This window comes from Strix uralensis, chromosome 1 (assembly GCF_047716275.1).
Source record: "Strix uralensis isolate ZFMK-TIS-50842 chromosome 1, bStrUra1, whole genome shotgun sequence".
Taxonomy (NCBI): domain Eukaryota; kingdom Metazoa; phylum Chordata; class Aves; order Strigiformes; family Strigidae; genus Strix; species Strix uralensis.
In genome coordinates, this window is record NC_133972.1 from 68,975,679 (window position 1) to 68,990,536 (window position 14,858).

The 14,858-nt window shown below is 42.7% G+C and overlaps 1 protein-coding gene across 1 annotated transcript; it reads right to left on the minus strand.

Moving 5' to 3' along the window:
* Positions 1-2,124: 2,124 nt before the first annotated feature.
* IGFBP1 (insulin like growth factor binding protein 1) lies at positions 2,125-8,149 on the minus strand. Its single transcript, XM_074869893.1, has 4 exons — positions 7,713-8,149; positions 5,993-6,171; positions 4,206-4,334; positions 2,125-3,036 (listed from the first exon to the last, which is right to left on the minus strand). The coding sequence occupies exons 1-4, from the start codon at positions 8,092-8,094 to the stop codon at positions 2,905-2,907; spliced, it is 822 nt and encodes a 273-aa protein (XP_074725994.1). The 5' UTR covers positions 8,095-8,149; the 3' UTR covers positions 2,125-2,904.
* Between the last annotated feature and the right edge of the window lie 6,709 nt (positions 8,150-14,858).

Below are 14,858 nucleotides of genomic sequence, written 5' to 3' on the forward strand. Positions count from 1 at the left end.
TACACACCAGGTGACCTGAGCGGCTAAGACCATCCTGTGGCACCTTCCCTGTCTCCCCACTCATTCCCACCAGGCTTGTCTTGCCAGCGCAGGTGGGACCACTGCAGCAGGCACATACTAGAAGCCAGGATTTCCAGCTAACACATGCCAAAAAAAAAAGAAAAGGCAAAACCAAAAAGCCCCACAAACAGAAAAACATAACCAAAACAAAGGAAAACTACAGACCTTTGATTTTTCACCCTGTTACTGAGGCCGATCATAAAAATCAGGACAAATCACAATGCCTGGCATCTATGGCCTAAATGTAGTCCAAGTTCCTGGCAGCACTGTGACAGGGGAGATAAAATTTCCCTTCTTTGCTTCCTTGCATTAGTCCTAATCCCAGCATAAGGAAGAGTCTGGCCCAAATCAGACAGACCATCCCAGAGCAGCTCAGCAGAAGTCTGTCCTAGTGTGTCCTGGCAAGATGTCACACAAGGCCAGATTGCAGATAAGGAGGGACCCCTCCCCTGTTGCTTTCAGTGGGAGGTAAAGAGCTAAACCCCTCTAAGAAATTGTCCTGTCATGCCTGAATGCTATACGAAGTAACTTCTGCTCCTGGTACCTAACATTTAAAGGAAAGAGTTTCCTTAAAATCCCGTCCCTCTTAAAAACTCCAATGTCTTGCAGCTAGGATGGGAACCTGCCACCCTGCAAAACCTTGGAAGTAGCTGTCCACTAGATTGCTCTTCTACAAATAAGCTGTGCTATTTATAATTACTAACATGATGAACATTTCCCCTATATATATATAATGATACCAACAAAAACAACCAACTTCTGCTCTTTCAAGATCAACCTCTACACAAGGTCGATGGGGTGAGAGCAGCCAGAGTGTTCTTAAGCATGTGCTGTAGCTGTGAGTATACGATATCCCCTCCTTTCTTCACCATTTTCCCTTGGCAATGCCGCATGACAGTTGTTCAGTGCTGGGCAGACTCCATGAAAGGACTCTAAGGTTCTGCCCAAATTTGCTGCTTCTTCATTATTTTGATAGAAACTTTTTCTTCACTATTTATATAGAAAGCATTTTGACACAGCGAATGCAGTGTTGTAACACAGTTTTAGCCAGGTCTCACTGTAGATCATTACAGGGAGGTTAAATATTAATTATTTGTAACACCAATGCCATCAACTGCTTTTGCAGTGCTTTCCTTGAGAAGATCTCGAAACACTTTACAAAGAAGCTCAGTAGTATATCGGGAGCACTTTTAAATCCGGAGCACTTTATTAGACCCTAGTCAGATCAGCTGACATTGACACGCAAATAGAGCCAACACATTCAGCAAGCACAACACGCGATGCCACAGAACCGTGGTAACAGAGAGCAGAGATCTCCATGTTTTGGCTTTGCAGTTTCTACAAGCTGCCTCCCGCTCCCATTTGAAACCCAAAGCTTGTGCCAACAAACGGCAGGAGGATTTTATGCTGAGTTTCCCTCCTGCCAGGCTCTTAGAAAATGTTATTACTCTCCTCTCAGGCTGTTTTCTCAGGCAGGGTTGGTGCAGCCTGTTTCTACCTCTGGGACTTGCTAACTCCCACACCAGTTTCTTCATGGACAGAACCAGCTTGAAGCTGGCAGGGCAGTCACTTGTTTTTTCTCTTTTTCTCTGCAGCCACTAAGTTGAAGGAACATGCGGGGGGAGCGAGAGGGACTGCATCCCAAGCCAAGAGGACCCTCTTCTCCACTTTTAGCAAAAAGAGTAAGGCCACGCTTTTCCCCAGCCTCCCTTTTATAAGCTCTGACTTTCCGTGCAGGAAATGGCTCTTTCTAGTGTCTGGACGTTATCTTTTAAATGCACTAATACTGCTGCCTTGGGCTTTTGAGCAGAGAAACCTTTTAATAACTTCCCTTGGAAGCTGCTACTTTGCCCAAGGCAAAGGCTTGCAGAGCACAGCTAGCACTGGGGAGGACTGGAGAAGGGGAACAGGGCAAGGAGAGCAAAAGAAGGAAACTCAGTGCAGGAAAATTCAGGAGGTAGATTTGCAAGAGGCATGTTTTCCCCAATGTTTCCACCTGCCACTGTGCTGTCCTGCTGAGGTCAGACTGCAGAATGGGAACATGCAGAAAGCAAGAAACCAGGACAGTGTAGAAGACATTATTTAATAGCTCATCTTAAATAACAGGACAATGTCAACATGTGAACAACTTACACCTGTCAAAGGTGGCACAGAATATCCTGTTGTGTTTTGCCATTTATTCGGTGCATATGTTTGGAAAATAGAAACAAATACTGTCCCATCAGGAGCTTCAGTATATAATCAAGGTTTAGAGTTTCTTTTTTAAGAAACAGCTTGACACTGAAACAGAGGTGCAAAAGCAACATGATATATAAACAAAATGGGTTTTAAATAAGTTTCTAAGCATGTTCTCTACTGAAAGCTATTTTTTCAAATTCAGTTTTACATCTATAAATACATAGTACAAAAATGCAAGTTTACAAGCCATTTTTCCCAAGAGTTATGCCATTTGAAGTTTTAAGTAGCAATATATTTGAGGGCAATAATATTAAGTATTTACATATAAAGTTATGAAGTGTCTGAGGATATAAATTAGTAAGAACACACACAGACAAAAATACATGTACTGTGAAATAAATAATTCAACAGCTTTACATATGAGGGTATCTATAATATTATACAAACAAAATATACAAGGTTGTAGGACTTGATCTTGCAGTTGCTCATATCTGTCACTCCAGCATCTGAGTAATTCCACTGCAGTAAAAAACCTACTTTATGGGGTTACTCATATGCTAAAAATCAGGTGTACAAAACTACCTTACTGAAATGGCTCCCGACTGAAATGTCTCCTGACTAGCTTAGGCCCCACAGAAAATTTGGTGTGAATGAATGTGTTTAGTTTTATTCTTGTGAGTTGAGATACTGTTGGCATTCAGGGTCTCCTTTCATTTCTGGAGATCCAGAAATTCTTCTTCCATTATTTGGATAGACACACCAGCATCCAGCAGACTCTCCATCCAGTGAAGTTTCGCACTAGAATATTATTAGTAAAAAAAAAACCCACAATAAGTAACTGTAAGCAGATTACCTGTGAAATACTGCGAATAGAGATGTTGGACAGAACTAGGATCAGAAGGTGGAGACCTGCCATGTACAGACTTTTTCTGAATGTGCTGGTCGCTGCTCTGACAGAGCCTCTGACCAACACACTTGGTTAGGGAGCCACGACTCAAGCTCAGCTACCACAACAGCAACTTCAGATTTGAAACAGTTTGCCCACTCCTTGGTAAAGAGCATCATAAACCAGCAATCTCTTCCAGCATGAGAAACTGAAAGAAGGCAGAATATACGAGCTGGCAGGGTGAGAGCAGTAACTGGATGGTGTGGCTCTTCACACAAGGAGGCAAATAGGGGTGTGTTTTTTTTCTTGGGGAGGGCATTAGATTTCTATCTGTGTCTGATTAGATCCCAGGTCACAGTGTTTGTGAGTCACTCAGTGGTGCCATGCCCAAAAACAAGAGTCTCGCCGACACAGATTTATGCAGACCTACTAAATTTGTGTGCATGACCTGTGGTTGCAAGGGTGTGGCTTGAGGTTTGGGGCTTTAGTTACGTTTGCAGATTATGCTCAGTGTAACTTGCAATGGTCTTTTTTGAGGCTATAATGGAAATGAACATTTAACATAATCCATACGCAGCACAAATCAGTATTTTTGTTCTACTTTCAGAAGGCTAATTTTACTCCAGAGAGTTTTTTCACTGCCTGAGTGAATTTTTCACTGCCTGGGAGCTGAGAGTCTCCTTTCTCCATACTGATTATTATATATTCAATGGACTGCAGGCAGTATGGTAGATATTATCAACTAATGTCAGCTGGGAATATGCTAACAAATCAGGTACATGGAGCTTGAGTTAGCCTGAGAGCAGACAGGGTTAAAAGATTTTGGAGAAGGCCTTGCGTGCACCTGTTCTGTGAATGGAAAAGACTCCTGCCTCCATTGCTGTCATCCCACAGCATGCAGCTCACTCTTAAGAGAAGAACAAACCATCTGCTCCCACTACTAGAAAGTATCTCTATTTTCACAACCTGCTTTTCCAGCAGCTGCAAACTTGTGAGTTTGGGAGCACAGGACTATGAAAGGGTTGGCTGTGTCAGGCTAGTCGCTGCACTGCTGTGAGCAGACAGGGGAAAAAGCACGTACCTGTTTGCTGTGGTAAAATCCATTCTTGTTGCAGTTGGGCAAGTAGAATTTGTGAATCTCCCCTCCGCTTCTCTGCTGAGCCTTTGCCAATTTATACAGGGCTCTGTAGAGCTCCTTCTGACAAGGTCCCTGCGGGAATACCATGCAAAGGTTGTCAATACCAAAATCACAAAGAAACCAGCTAAACAAAAAGTGATCAGTATAAAGCTAGCAAAAAAGCTGAAAATACTTATTAGTCATATAATCTGCACCAGGCTGCTTTGCATGTAGTTTTTACTTGTTTCAGTAGGAGCACAGCCAGAAAACTCTGCATTTAGGCCTTTGTTTTTATTCTTTGAGGTATTTTCTGTCCTCAGAAACATGAGGATTTAAGTCCTTAAATTGCCACACAAGGAAATTTAACCTGTGCTAAGTAAACACATTACTGCTCAGAGGGTACAATCTCTCCTATTATGGGGAGGTGCATGTTAGGAGGCTGGCGTACGTGAGACTAGCCACGTTTTCTGGGTTGCCATGGCCCTGTGCTCTGTTGATGTATGGAGAATAGGTGCAAGACATATATAGACTGTGCAAGAACAAACATCTGAATGTTTGTTATCTTTTGTACAGGACAGAGCTGTCGCCAAAGCAGAATAGAGAGCACCCCCGCGGCTCTGAGACCCAAACCCAAAGTGCCTGGAACTGGGGATGAAGAGCTGTTTGCAATATTCGCTATTTTCACAATTTGCTCGCGCCCTTTTTCAAAGTCACAATGCCACCCATTAATAGTACCCAACATGTTTAAATGAGTGAAAGGGGAGGAGAAGTGACTGAACAAATATTTTTTCTTTAGAGTGAAAATAATCATACCCTCTGCTTTTGCAAGACCTCCCCGTGTCAGCCCCTCACATAAGTGTTCTTATTCAAGTCAACAGGTTTATCTGTGGCTCTGGGTGAGAAAAGCAGAAGCCCAAGAATCAGAACTGGAGCTAACAGCACTGATGTGTAATAGTTCCAACTAAAACAGTGGCTAAGTCCCGTTCTGGATATGGAATGAGGCTTCACCCCCATGGGGTAGGGTGGTGGTTAGTAGGGTGTTTTTTCTTTTCCATTTTGTCTGCGACCATTACAAAACTGGTCTTCTGTGGTTCCCAACTCTAATTCAGCTCGTGCTGCGTGTGTGCTGGCTGCCTGGGACTGGTCTAACTGTGATTCTCTGGTGCCATCAAGTGGAACACGGACCTGCCTGCAAAGGCCCCACACTCCCATTATCCACTGCGATTTTGAAGTGCTGAAGGTAAAAAGCTTACTTTAATTGCTGAGCTTTCTGTCTTTTTACATGCATCTACTCAATAGTGTTTCCTTGTGATCAGAAACACGTTTTGGTTTGTACTGGTGTTTCATCAAAAACTATGTGTAAGGGCTCCCTTTGATTTCACTGTGCACTGGACCAGTGACAAATGCCTTTTATTTTTTAACTAAACCACAAAAGGAGTCCAAGATTTTAATACAGGCTCCTGGAAATTAAGGGCCCATGTTATAATCTCATAGTAAATGCAGAGAAACACTCAAACTCTGCATGGAGTCCATACAGGATATATCTGATGCACACCTGTTTTTATTGCTTCTGCCATTTTGCCTTTTCCTTAAGCATCTAATGAAAGCATTCCAAAAGTCTGTTTGCTGGCTACCCAAAATACTGACAATCGCAGTGTTGCTGCTAGAAATTTATGCACATTTTCATTCTGTATTCTGAATCAATAGCAACTATTGAAACCGTCTCTGAAAGGTTTGCAAAGAAAACTCACCTGCTCTTTCCATTTCTTGAGTTCAGATATTCTCTTTGCTTTCATGTTTTCATATGCGGTGATGGCATTCCAGGGGATGGATTTGTCCTGGCCTATGGGAAACATCAACTGATAGTTCAGCAGCTGATCCTGTGTCATTTCAGTGCTTTCCAAAGGCATATCTTCAGGTTCGACAGAGTCTGGAAAGGAATGATATTAAGGTGAACATCTTCAGTGAACTGTTGCATTTACTCCTCCAAGTTAAAAAAGAAAAAGAAGAAGAATCAACAACAAGAAGTAATACCTAAGACAGGTACATTACAGTAGCTCTTGCAGGAGCAATCAATTACATATGCTGCACAGCAAATTAAACTTTTGTCATAAATTCATAGGTGGATGCATCGGCTGTTCTCTAACAAGTTGGTTATTTTACAGTCTTTCGAAATCGCTCTAATCCCAAAGATGAAGCTGCAGCCAGTCTGGTAGAAACGAAAAAACTTTGACCACAGTGGGTTGTAGAGACTTTGCTACATGAGGAAAGACTGTGGAGTTAAACTTGTAATGAATTTAGGTTTTTGTTAGCATGATGTGTTTCTGTTTTTATTCAGGAGGGGAAGTGGTCCAAACCCGATCCCATGGCATCCTGTACTTTGTTCTGTGACTTGCCTCACATATAAGAAGGGGTAGCAATTCGCAGGAGCCAGCGGTAGCTCATGCTGGCCTGCAGTGGATCAAATAGCCAGGGATTGGCAGAAGCTGTTCGGATTTGCCTGATCGTGGCCTGAACGCCAGTGCCTAACTCAGTGCGTGTGAACTCTCACAACTGGAAGCAATAGAAGCTCTTTGCAATTGCAGGGACTCGTCATGGGATAAAAGTTTGAGATGTGTCTATATAACTTGTTGGATCAATGCTGTAAACAATCATCCAATGGGCTAAAACCCACCTGTTTTTTTCCTTTGACCATGTTTAAGAAAAAATGGAGGCAGAAAATTGAGGATGGAAAGAAAGAAAGAATAAAACCAAGAAAAAAATCAAATCAAATCCTAGACCTCTTTAACTGCAGGAGGCTTAAACACTCAGTGTAGTCACTGTTCTCTCCCCTCTCCACCCCCACAAGTACAAGAGGAACTCCACTTACTACCACCAATGGCCATTGCGGAGTCAACAATTATTTTTGAAATGCTATTGAGCTACCTTAACCACCACTGCACAAACACAGGAGTAATGATGAGGAAAATAATAATAAACTGTAAAATAATTAAATAACACTGAAGAAGTTCCTGATCATCATGTAGCATCAGATGCTTCATACATCTTTTTCCTCAAAGACGGTCTGGCTAGCAGTGCACTCCTTTAGGCTTTATTCCTGAAATGAAGCCAGGCACAAAGCCTGTTTAGGTCTTTTCATTCTCTGGCATGACTTTTGGAGACGGACATAAACTCTAGAAAACATCTGTCCTACTCCAGTGGCTGTTTACTACTAAAGAAGAACTGTCTACAGCTTCCCAGACACCTTATTCTGAGTATTCTGCATCGCCTCGTTACCGCGCTTTAGGGCTCTCCCGCTCGCCGCCGGCTGCGAACAGCCGGGGGGAGCCTCACCCCGCACAGGCCGCAGCACCTTCTCCTCGAGGACGCCTCGCGCCCCGCCTGCCTCCCGCAGCGCCTTCCCCGGCCGCAGGCGCGTCCCCCCCCCCCCCCCCCCCCGCCCCCGCCTCCGCCTGCCCGGGGGCGCGGTACCTGCCGGCTCCGCCGAGCGCGCCCCTCCGGCCGGGCTGGCGGGCAGGCACGTCCCTCGGCCGCGGATGAGGGCGGAGAGGGGCCGCGGCTCCCCCGCGGGGACGTGGCAGCGGAGCCCCTGGCGGCAGCGGGCCGTGTAGACCCCGCAGGGCTGGCCCGGCCCCAGGGCGCAGGTCTGGCAGCAGCCGCAGCCGGGCTGCCGGGCCGGCTCCGGGCAGCCGGGCGCGACGGGCGGGCAGAGGGCCAGCTTCTCCGGGGGGCAGGGCGCGCAGTGCAGGGGCTGCGGGGCCGCCGCGGCGGGGGCCCGGCGGGGGCCCAGCAGCGCCGGCAGCAGCAGGGCCGGCAGCCAGCAGCGGCGCAGCAGAGCCCGCGCAGCGCTCATGCCGCTGATGAGCGGGGACGGCGGCGCGGGAGGCTCGGCCCGCCGAGGAGCAGGAGGCAGCTTGCGTACACCCGGCGCGCCCGGGCCCTTTATACGGTGCTTTGCCTGGCCATTAATCTTTAACTCCGAGTTAACGATTGTCTGAACGGGAGGGCTGGAGAAGCATCATTTCGCTGGCGGTTCAAGTCCCTGACCACTCTTCCCCTCCCATTTCACTTTCCCCCTTTATCTTTTTCTTCCCTCCAGACATGCAGGAATGCTTTTATTCCCTCACCCCCACCCCTCTGCCCTAGCACAGTTAACAAGGAAAAATGTGGAGGGGAAAGGGGCAGAGGGGGATGGAGGGGGGGGGGGGGGGGGAGGTATCCCCTCCCCTTTTGCCTGTCGCAAATGTCTCCTGTCTCCTGTTCTTGACATTTGATAAAAATGTAAATGTTTAAAAAAAAAAAGGCGGGGGGAGAGGGGAGGTCGGAAATCCCATTGAAACTGAAGCAACTGACTTCATATTTCCACAGCAACAAATGCAACAAACCCCTGTTTAATTTTCGTCATGTGGCTGCAGGTTAGGAGGACACTGACATACCAAAGAGGAGGCCCCGAGGGTAATAAAGCCATCGGGCTCCTGTAACCACTGCACACATGCACGTAGGAGCCCTTGCAGTAACCTCCGGGAGGGGCTGCGCCGCTGAAGCCGGTGGCATCTCCTGCCTTTGGGTTCAGTGTTGCTGCTCCTGCTGAGACGAGAGGAGTGTCGGTCCTCAAAACATGCACTTGGGGGGAGCCCGTGCTTGTCAAAGAATCCAGAAGTAAATGAGATACCTGCTTTTCTGTCTGTCCTGTTAACCCTCTCCATCTCCTCGCATATCACCTGGGGGACAAAAAATCTTTTCTCCTTTGCATGCAATGGTTGTCACTACAATAACAGCAAAAGTATTCAAACTTCACTGTGCTCAACAGATTATTTTATCCTGGTATTTGCAGTATGTACTGAGCTTGAAATAGCAAATTCCACTGTCAAGTCATCTAATATAGCATGATTTTTCGGTGGTGGTTTTTTTTGTTGTTTTTTTTTTTTTTTTTTTTTTTACATTTAGTTCTTCTCTTTGGAAATACACAATTTCTGTGAAAGAAAGTGAAGCAGAACTGCAGAGCATTGTTTAACATTCTATTATTCATGTTGTTTTCTAGTATTGATGCCAAAGATTTTATTTCTAATGTAGTGAATTTTTAACCCGCTATATTCATAACTCAGTCCTTAAAACCATTCTCATCGGTTACTGTCTTTTACAACTTGAGACTTTTTCACTTAACTACTCAATTTTTTTTTTTAATTCAGGTTGTTTTAGGGATCTCTATCTGGATCACAGAAGTTGGCAGCCCTTAAAACTCACTAGCATTTTTAAGCATTTTAAACCAAACTAATTTTACAGATTTTAAAAGAATTCTTTGGACTTCACATGTCTGACTAGAAGCAAATTTTGGCTGAAAACCTAGGGCATGACAATTTCTGCAGAATATCGCAATTAGACTTTTCAGGTTATTTCCCCCCTTTAATTTCTAATTTTTTCTTGTACATCCGTCTTTCATAGAAAATCATGATTCTCTTACCATTCAGTGTGAAGTGAAAAATACACAGAAATATGTCTTCTTTCGTCCTTCAAAGAGAAAAAGAAAACAATGCAAAACAAAGACCCTTTCATGAAGACACGTGAAAAAAAATTACAAATGAAAAGTAGACCCAGTTGTAAAAGGACAAAGAACCCAAAGAGCTCATATGCATCTGTATATGTGTATGCACGTATTCATTCACTTATCTATGTATGTCTCCGCTGTGTTAGCTTTGTATGAACAGCATTGAGGATCATTCTACTACTGACTGCTTCACATAAGCTGCCTGCAGTTTTTCTGTCTTTAAAAAAAATGATGTGAACTGAGAGGAAATAGCTTTTAATGATACACGTGAAATGTTTTTAAAAAGGTTTTTTTAACTCATCACCATCACTTTCAAGTAACCAGATAAAGAAATACACTTAATGCAAGAACAGAGTCCTTGTCTGACATACAGACCTACGTCACAAAACTTCCATTAGTTCAGAAGAATCTCATTCTTCCAAAGCACCATCATTTTTTCAGGTCTTTGGCATATTTTTCCTTGCTGTCGGGCAGCTGGCAGTGTCTGAAGTGTCCAGGCAATTCCAAACAACTGGCAGCCTTTCAGAAGCCAGATTTTTTCAGTTTACCCAGTAAGATAAACAAAAGATAAACTAAAACCCCCATAGATTATAAAACATCTTGAAGGTGTTTTTGTTTTTGTTTTGTTTCCTTTACGATTGCAGATCAACTCTAAATGATGGCGCAGTCTTTTTTCCCTTGCTGTCTTTTGTACAATCAAACTGAGGAAACCTAAAACTGATAAAGCAGACTTTATGAACAGATGTTCTTCTGCACAAAAGGTAGATAAAAATCAGTCACTTCATATTTCATTTATATAAATGTAATGAACATATGTTAGAACAGGTTATGATAATTCAGGGCAGTATCAATCAACAAGGCAATGCTTTTGGATAGGCCATGGGACATTGATGAAGTGAAAGTAGTGTATATGTTTATGTAGGCTCTGTTTGATGTAATACTACAACTCATCTACCAATCTCCATCTCTGACCCTGACATTGCTTTAAAGAACACGAACAGATAAGAGTCAGGAGGTTAAAAACATCCGTGATGTAAAGTTGTGTTTACTGAAGACTTTTGACGGTAATTTTTAGGTGTTCCAACTGTTGTCCTCTAATTTGAACCACTTGTCAAAAGACACTACATGAATCCTAGGCAAGGGTTACTTTTCTACAAGACTTTTCCCATTGGTTTCTCGGTAATTCTTAGCAAATTACCTCATTTTGCATGTTAAATAAAGTTTGGGATTTTTTTTATTTTTTTCTTTAAGGCCACATGAAGTGACTCATAGAACATAAAGTTTTATATGTTTGTGTACAAGTGATCGTTATCCTCTAATCACCAAAAGTTCAAGTGACTTGCCAAATAATTTGCTACTGGGGCTGCTTCTCTGGATATGTTTAAAAAACCCCAAAACAACCAGTGGAATATCCTCATTATTTTTCTTTAGGTAAGAAAATAATCCTGAATTGTACACTTAATATCCAAAACTACTATGTGATACACGCACACACACATATATATATGGCATCAAGCATATGAAGAGAAACAGCTATGATAGAAATACAAAAAAATCTGTTTTCTTCTCTGTCACTTATCCCCTAACAAAAATGCTTTATTTCAGCTGTATGGATTATTAGGAATTTTTTATCCAAGTAAATGACAGTGCTTATGTAATCAATGAATAATTTGATTCAAGCATTTATTGATTGTTTGTTGTCACTTTGTGGCAATTACATATATGCTGTTTGGTATTATTTTTCTGTTCTGGTTGGGTAAGCATGACTTTTAGAATTAGATTCCGCATGCAGATAATGAGGTGTTTGTGTTGCACTAACTTTTGTAGACTGACTTTTGCTATTCTTTTTTCTCAGCAATTAATTTTGCTAGAATGTGGAAAATATTTTAAAAATACCTAAAACTAAAACTGCAGAAGCTCTAGTGAGGGAAAGGTGAGAGGCTCTCTCATGGCAAGTCTAACTAGGGAAGGCTATGGACTTTCTGCATCAATCATGGGTCATCAGGTTCAAAAAAAGAGAGGAAAAAGTAATTTTTTTCCTTGAAGGCTCCCAGTGTGTTTGGGCACTTTATTCACGATGTTGTGTGTGCATAGACCAGCCAGATAATTATTTTCTAAGAACTATTGAGCTTTTCTGGCAAGACAGGTTAAAGTCCTTTAGTCATCCTACCATAGGCCAGCTGCTCCGTGCAGTGATGGCACAAGTGTGAGTTTGCCTAGCTAGAGAAGTAATCCAGAAACACTTTGACTTACTGTGGTATGACAAAGCTGAAAGCATGCAGCAGAGCATGAGTTCCTCTGTGGAGAGTCAATATAAAAAAACTTTTGCTTCACCCCTTCTGCAGTAGTCAGCATTATTAACCCCAGGTAGGGGTATTCCCTGGGACCAGCTATGGAAATAAAGGCTTTTCAGTGCCTACCAGAGGGAGCTATAGTTTAGCAGGGACTTTGAAAATTGTCAATGATCCCTTTAGCGCTGGCTCCAGGCACCTAAACTAGCATCAGCTGTTTAAATCAGCCACTGTCTCTTCCGGTCCAGAAACAGAAAAGAGCACCACCAACCAAATAATGTGCCCTTTACTGCAGTCCCTGAGGGCTGTAGGCACTGATGGTACAAGTCTCCAGCCTTCACCACCGTTAGGTTTACTTTCTTAAATGGTTGCTATCTTATGCTGATTAAGGAAAAGGTAAATTCACCAGAAGTTTACTCTAAAAGCAATTTAAATATAATAGGTCTTTCAAATACATATTAAGGCATCTCATGTGAAGGGCAGTTTGAGACAGTAACAGAAGGCTGGGTCTGTCATGTGTTAAATGCCAGGATGCACATAAAACTCCCCTTTCCTCCCCAAACTAATGCCTGGCTTTCCAGAAACAATCCTTTCCACATGCAGTATGAGAAAAGTAGGCAGTACTGATCTAGAAAAAGTGAGATCCAGCCCCAGACCAGGGGCATCATAGTCACAGCCAGTTCCACAACTTAGTGGAAAGCTGACCATGGGACAACAGCCAACAATAATTCATTTATATTAGTTTATACCTCATCAAATGCAACAGTGGATATTCTTTTTCACAGTAGAGAGGCTGGATTTTTAAAGGAGCTTACTACTAACCCAAAAATGGAGGAGCCCCTGATGTTTCAAATTCCCACTCTTCTGAGGCTTCACGGAGGCTTTTCTCCTCTGGCTGTTAGTACTAGAATCTAAAATGCTGTTCTTTCATCTTTCTATCCCTTTAGAAATGCTAATAAAAATAGAAATAAGTCATAGGACCCAGACCACAGTAAGTCAAGAGGTCCATTTTCTCTAGTTATCCATCCTGTGAAGTGGGAAGTGAAAACTGGGGGACAAATATACGTGAACTGTGCCTGCTATAGTAACAGGGGATGGGCTGCAGGCAGAGCAGAAGACAGCCTGAAATTCTCAGCAAGAGAGCAAGAGGACTGTTACTGGCAGCAAAATGATATACTGTTAATACAGGAGGGCACATTTCTCTGGATCGTTTACAGTTGTCTTCTACATTTAGGTTATTCACTTCTGCACTGGTTCTTACAAAAATAAAAGTTTGTCCAGCTGCTTTTGTCAAGAAATCTGTCCCTGCCTTTTGTCCTGGGGCATTTCTGATTTCAGCAGTGTCATTGCTACTAATTATTATTATAATACTGTTGCTAGTAATACCAAGAGTACTTTTTTCCATGTTTCAGAGCCTCTACAGTTCCCCCAGAGGACAAGACAGGACTCGGGGACTTCAGTCAGTTCTAGAGAGCTTGAGGGTTGTACAGGGAACTGAAACCAGGTAAGCTGCTGCTGGGATTCAAGGTTGCCTGAGCTATTCAAACATCACCACGGCTGAATTAGTGTCTGATAGTTATCAGGTGTGAAAGCTTTTGATGCTCACTGCAGCCTTAATCTACATGTGTTTACTATTTCAAACTCTTTGCAGGGGATCCACAGTGAGATGTAGGCAAGTTCACACTGTCCAGAGGAACAAAGATGCTCAGGGGTGCTGACCTTTACTTGGGACCCCTGAACTTTTTGTTGTGAGGGGAGCAGGGCTTGCTTTCTGTGGGAAGAGTTAGAACAGCATGGAGACAAAGTAACTGTGAGACCCGACACCCTTGTTCAGGTAGGTTGCCCTGTGTGGCATCTACTCTTGGGTGAATATACCTCAGTAAGCATTTTAGAGAAAACTGAAGCTGCTAACTCTACTTGTCATCAGTTTTAAGGCTCCTTGAAGGAGAGCACATTTTGCAAATAGAGATGTTAAGGGGTTAATCCAACCTGTTATTATATCAAAATCACACTGGAGATAAGATTGAATGTCACATGAATATTTGCCTGACCTACTGTATAAATAATCTTTGCCATCAAACACAGAGATCACACAGAGTTACTGGATTAAAAAAAAAATCAATATAATTAATGTATAATGAAACAAAGCAAAAAGCCAAGATTAGATTGTCAAGGCACTTTGTTACAGATGGAAGCAGAGTGCCTCTTTACAAATAGGAATTTGACTGCATTCAATAAATCACCGTGATTTTGCCTTCTATAGCAAAGCCACATGGAAATGAATAACATTTCTAGTGACCCACAGCTTGGTGATGATGGATTAGTTGTAAAAATTAAGACAGACACAGAGAAGAAGTTTTAGATGCCTCAAAGCTTTTCTCTCATTAATTCTGATTAATGAAGCTGTTGTAGAAATGCTTATATGTGTAACTATAAAGGTAAGAGTTTTATTTTATTTTTGTTGTTGCTGTTGCTACTGCAATGGGTGACTGGTTGACCATGACATGGTCAACATGACAAAAATAAATAATCCCCCCAATACCACCTTCTTTGTAATGTAATTTTCTACATTTTCATATATAGCACTTTTCCCCCCTCTGATTTGATAATTTTCTCGGTCTGAAAGTTATCTATATACTGAAAACATGTTCTGCAGACTTAAGTATATGCATAAAAATAGACCTTTTAAAATAGCAGTTCAAGTCTCATTTTCCTTTAACTTCACTGATTTTGCATTCTGAGAAACTGGAATGGCCAACTGACCTTTTAGGTGTCATGAGT

Coding starts and splice junctions, on each gene's coding strand:
- IGFBP1 (XM_074869893.1), bottom strand. CDS start 8,094: ATGAGCGCTGCGCGGGCTCTGCTGCGCCGCTGCTGGCTGCCGGCCCTG. Junction 4,335..5,992: donor TCAAGAAATGGAAAGAGCAG/GTGAGTTTTCTT, acceptor GTATTCCCGCAG/GGACCTTGTCAGAAGGAGCT. Junction 3,037..4,205: donor GATTTTACCACAGCAAACAG/GTACGTGCTTTT, acceptor ATAATATTCTAG/TGCGAAACTTCACTGGATGG.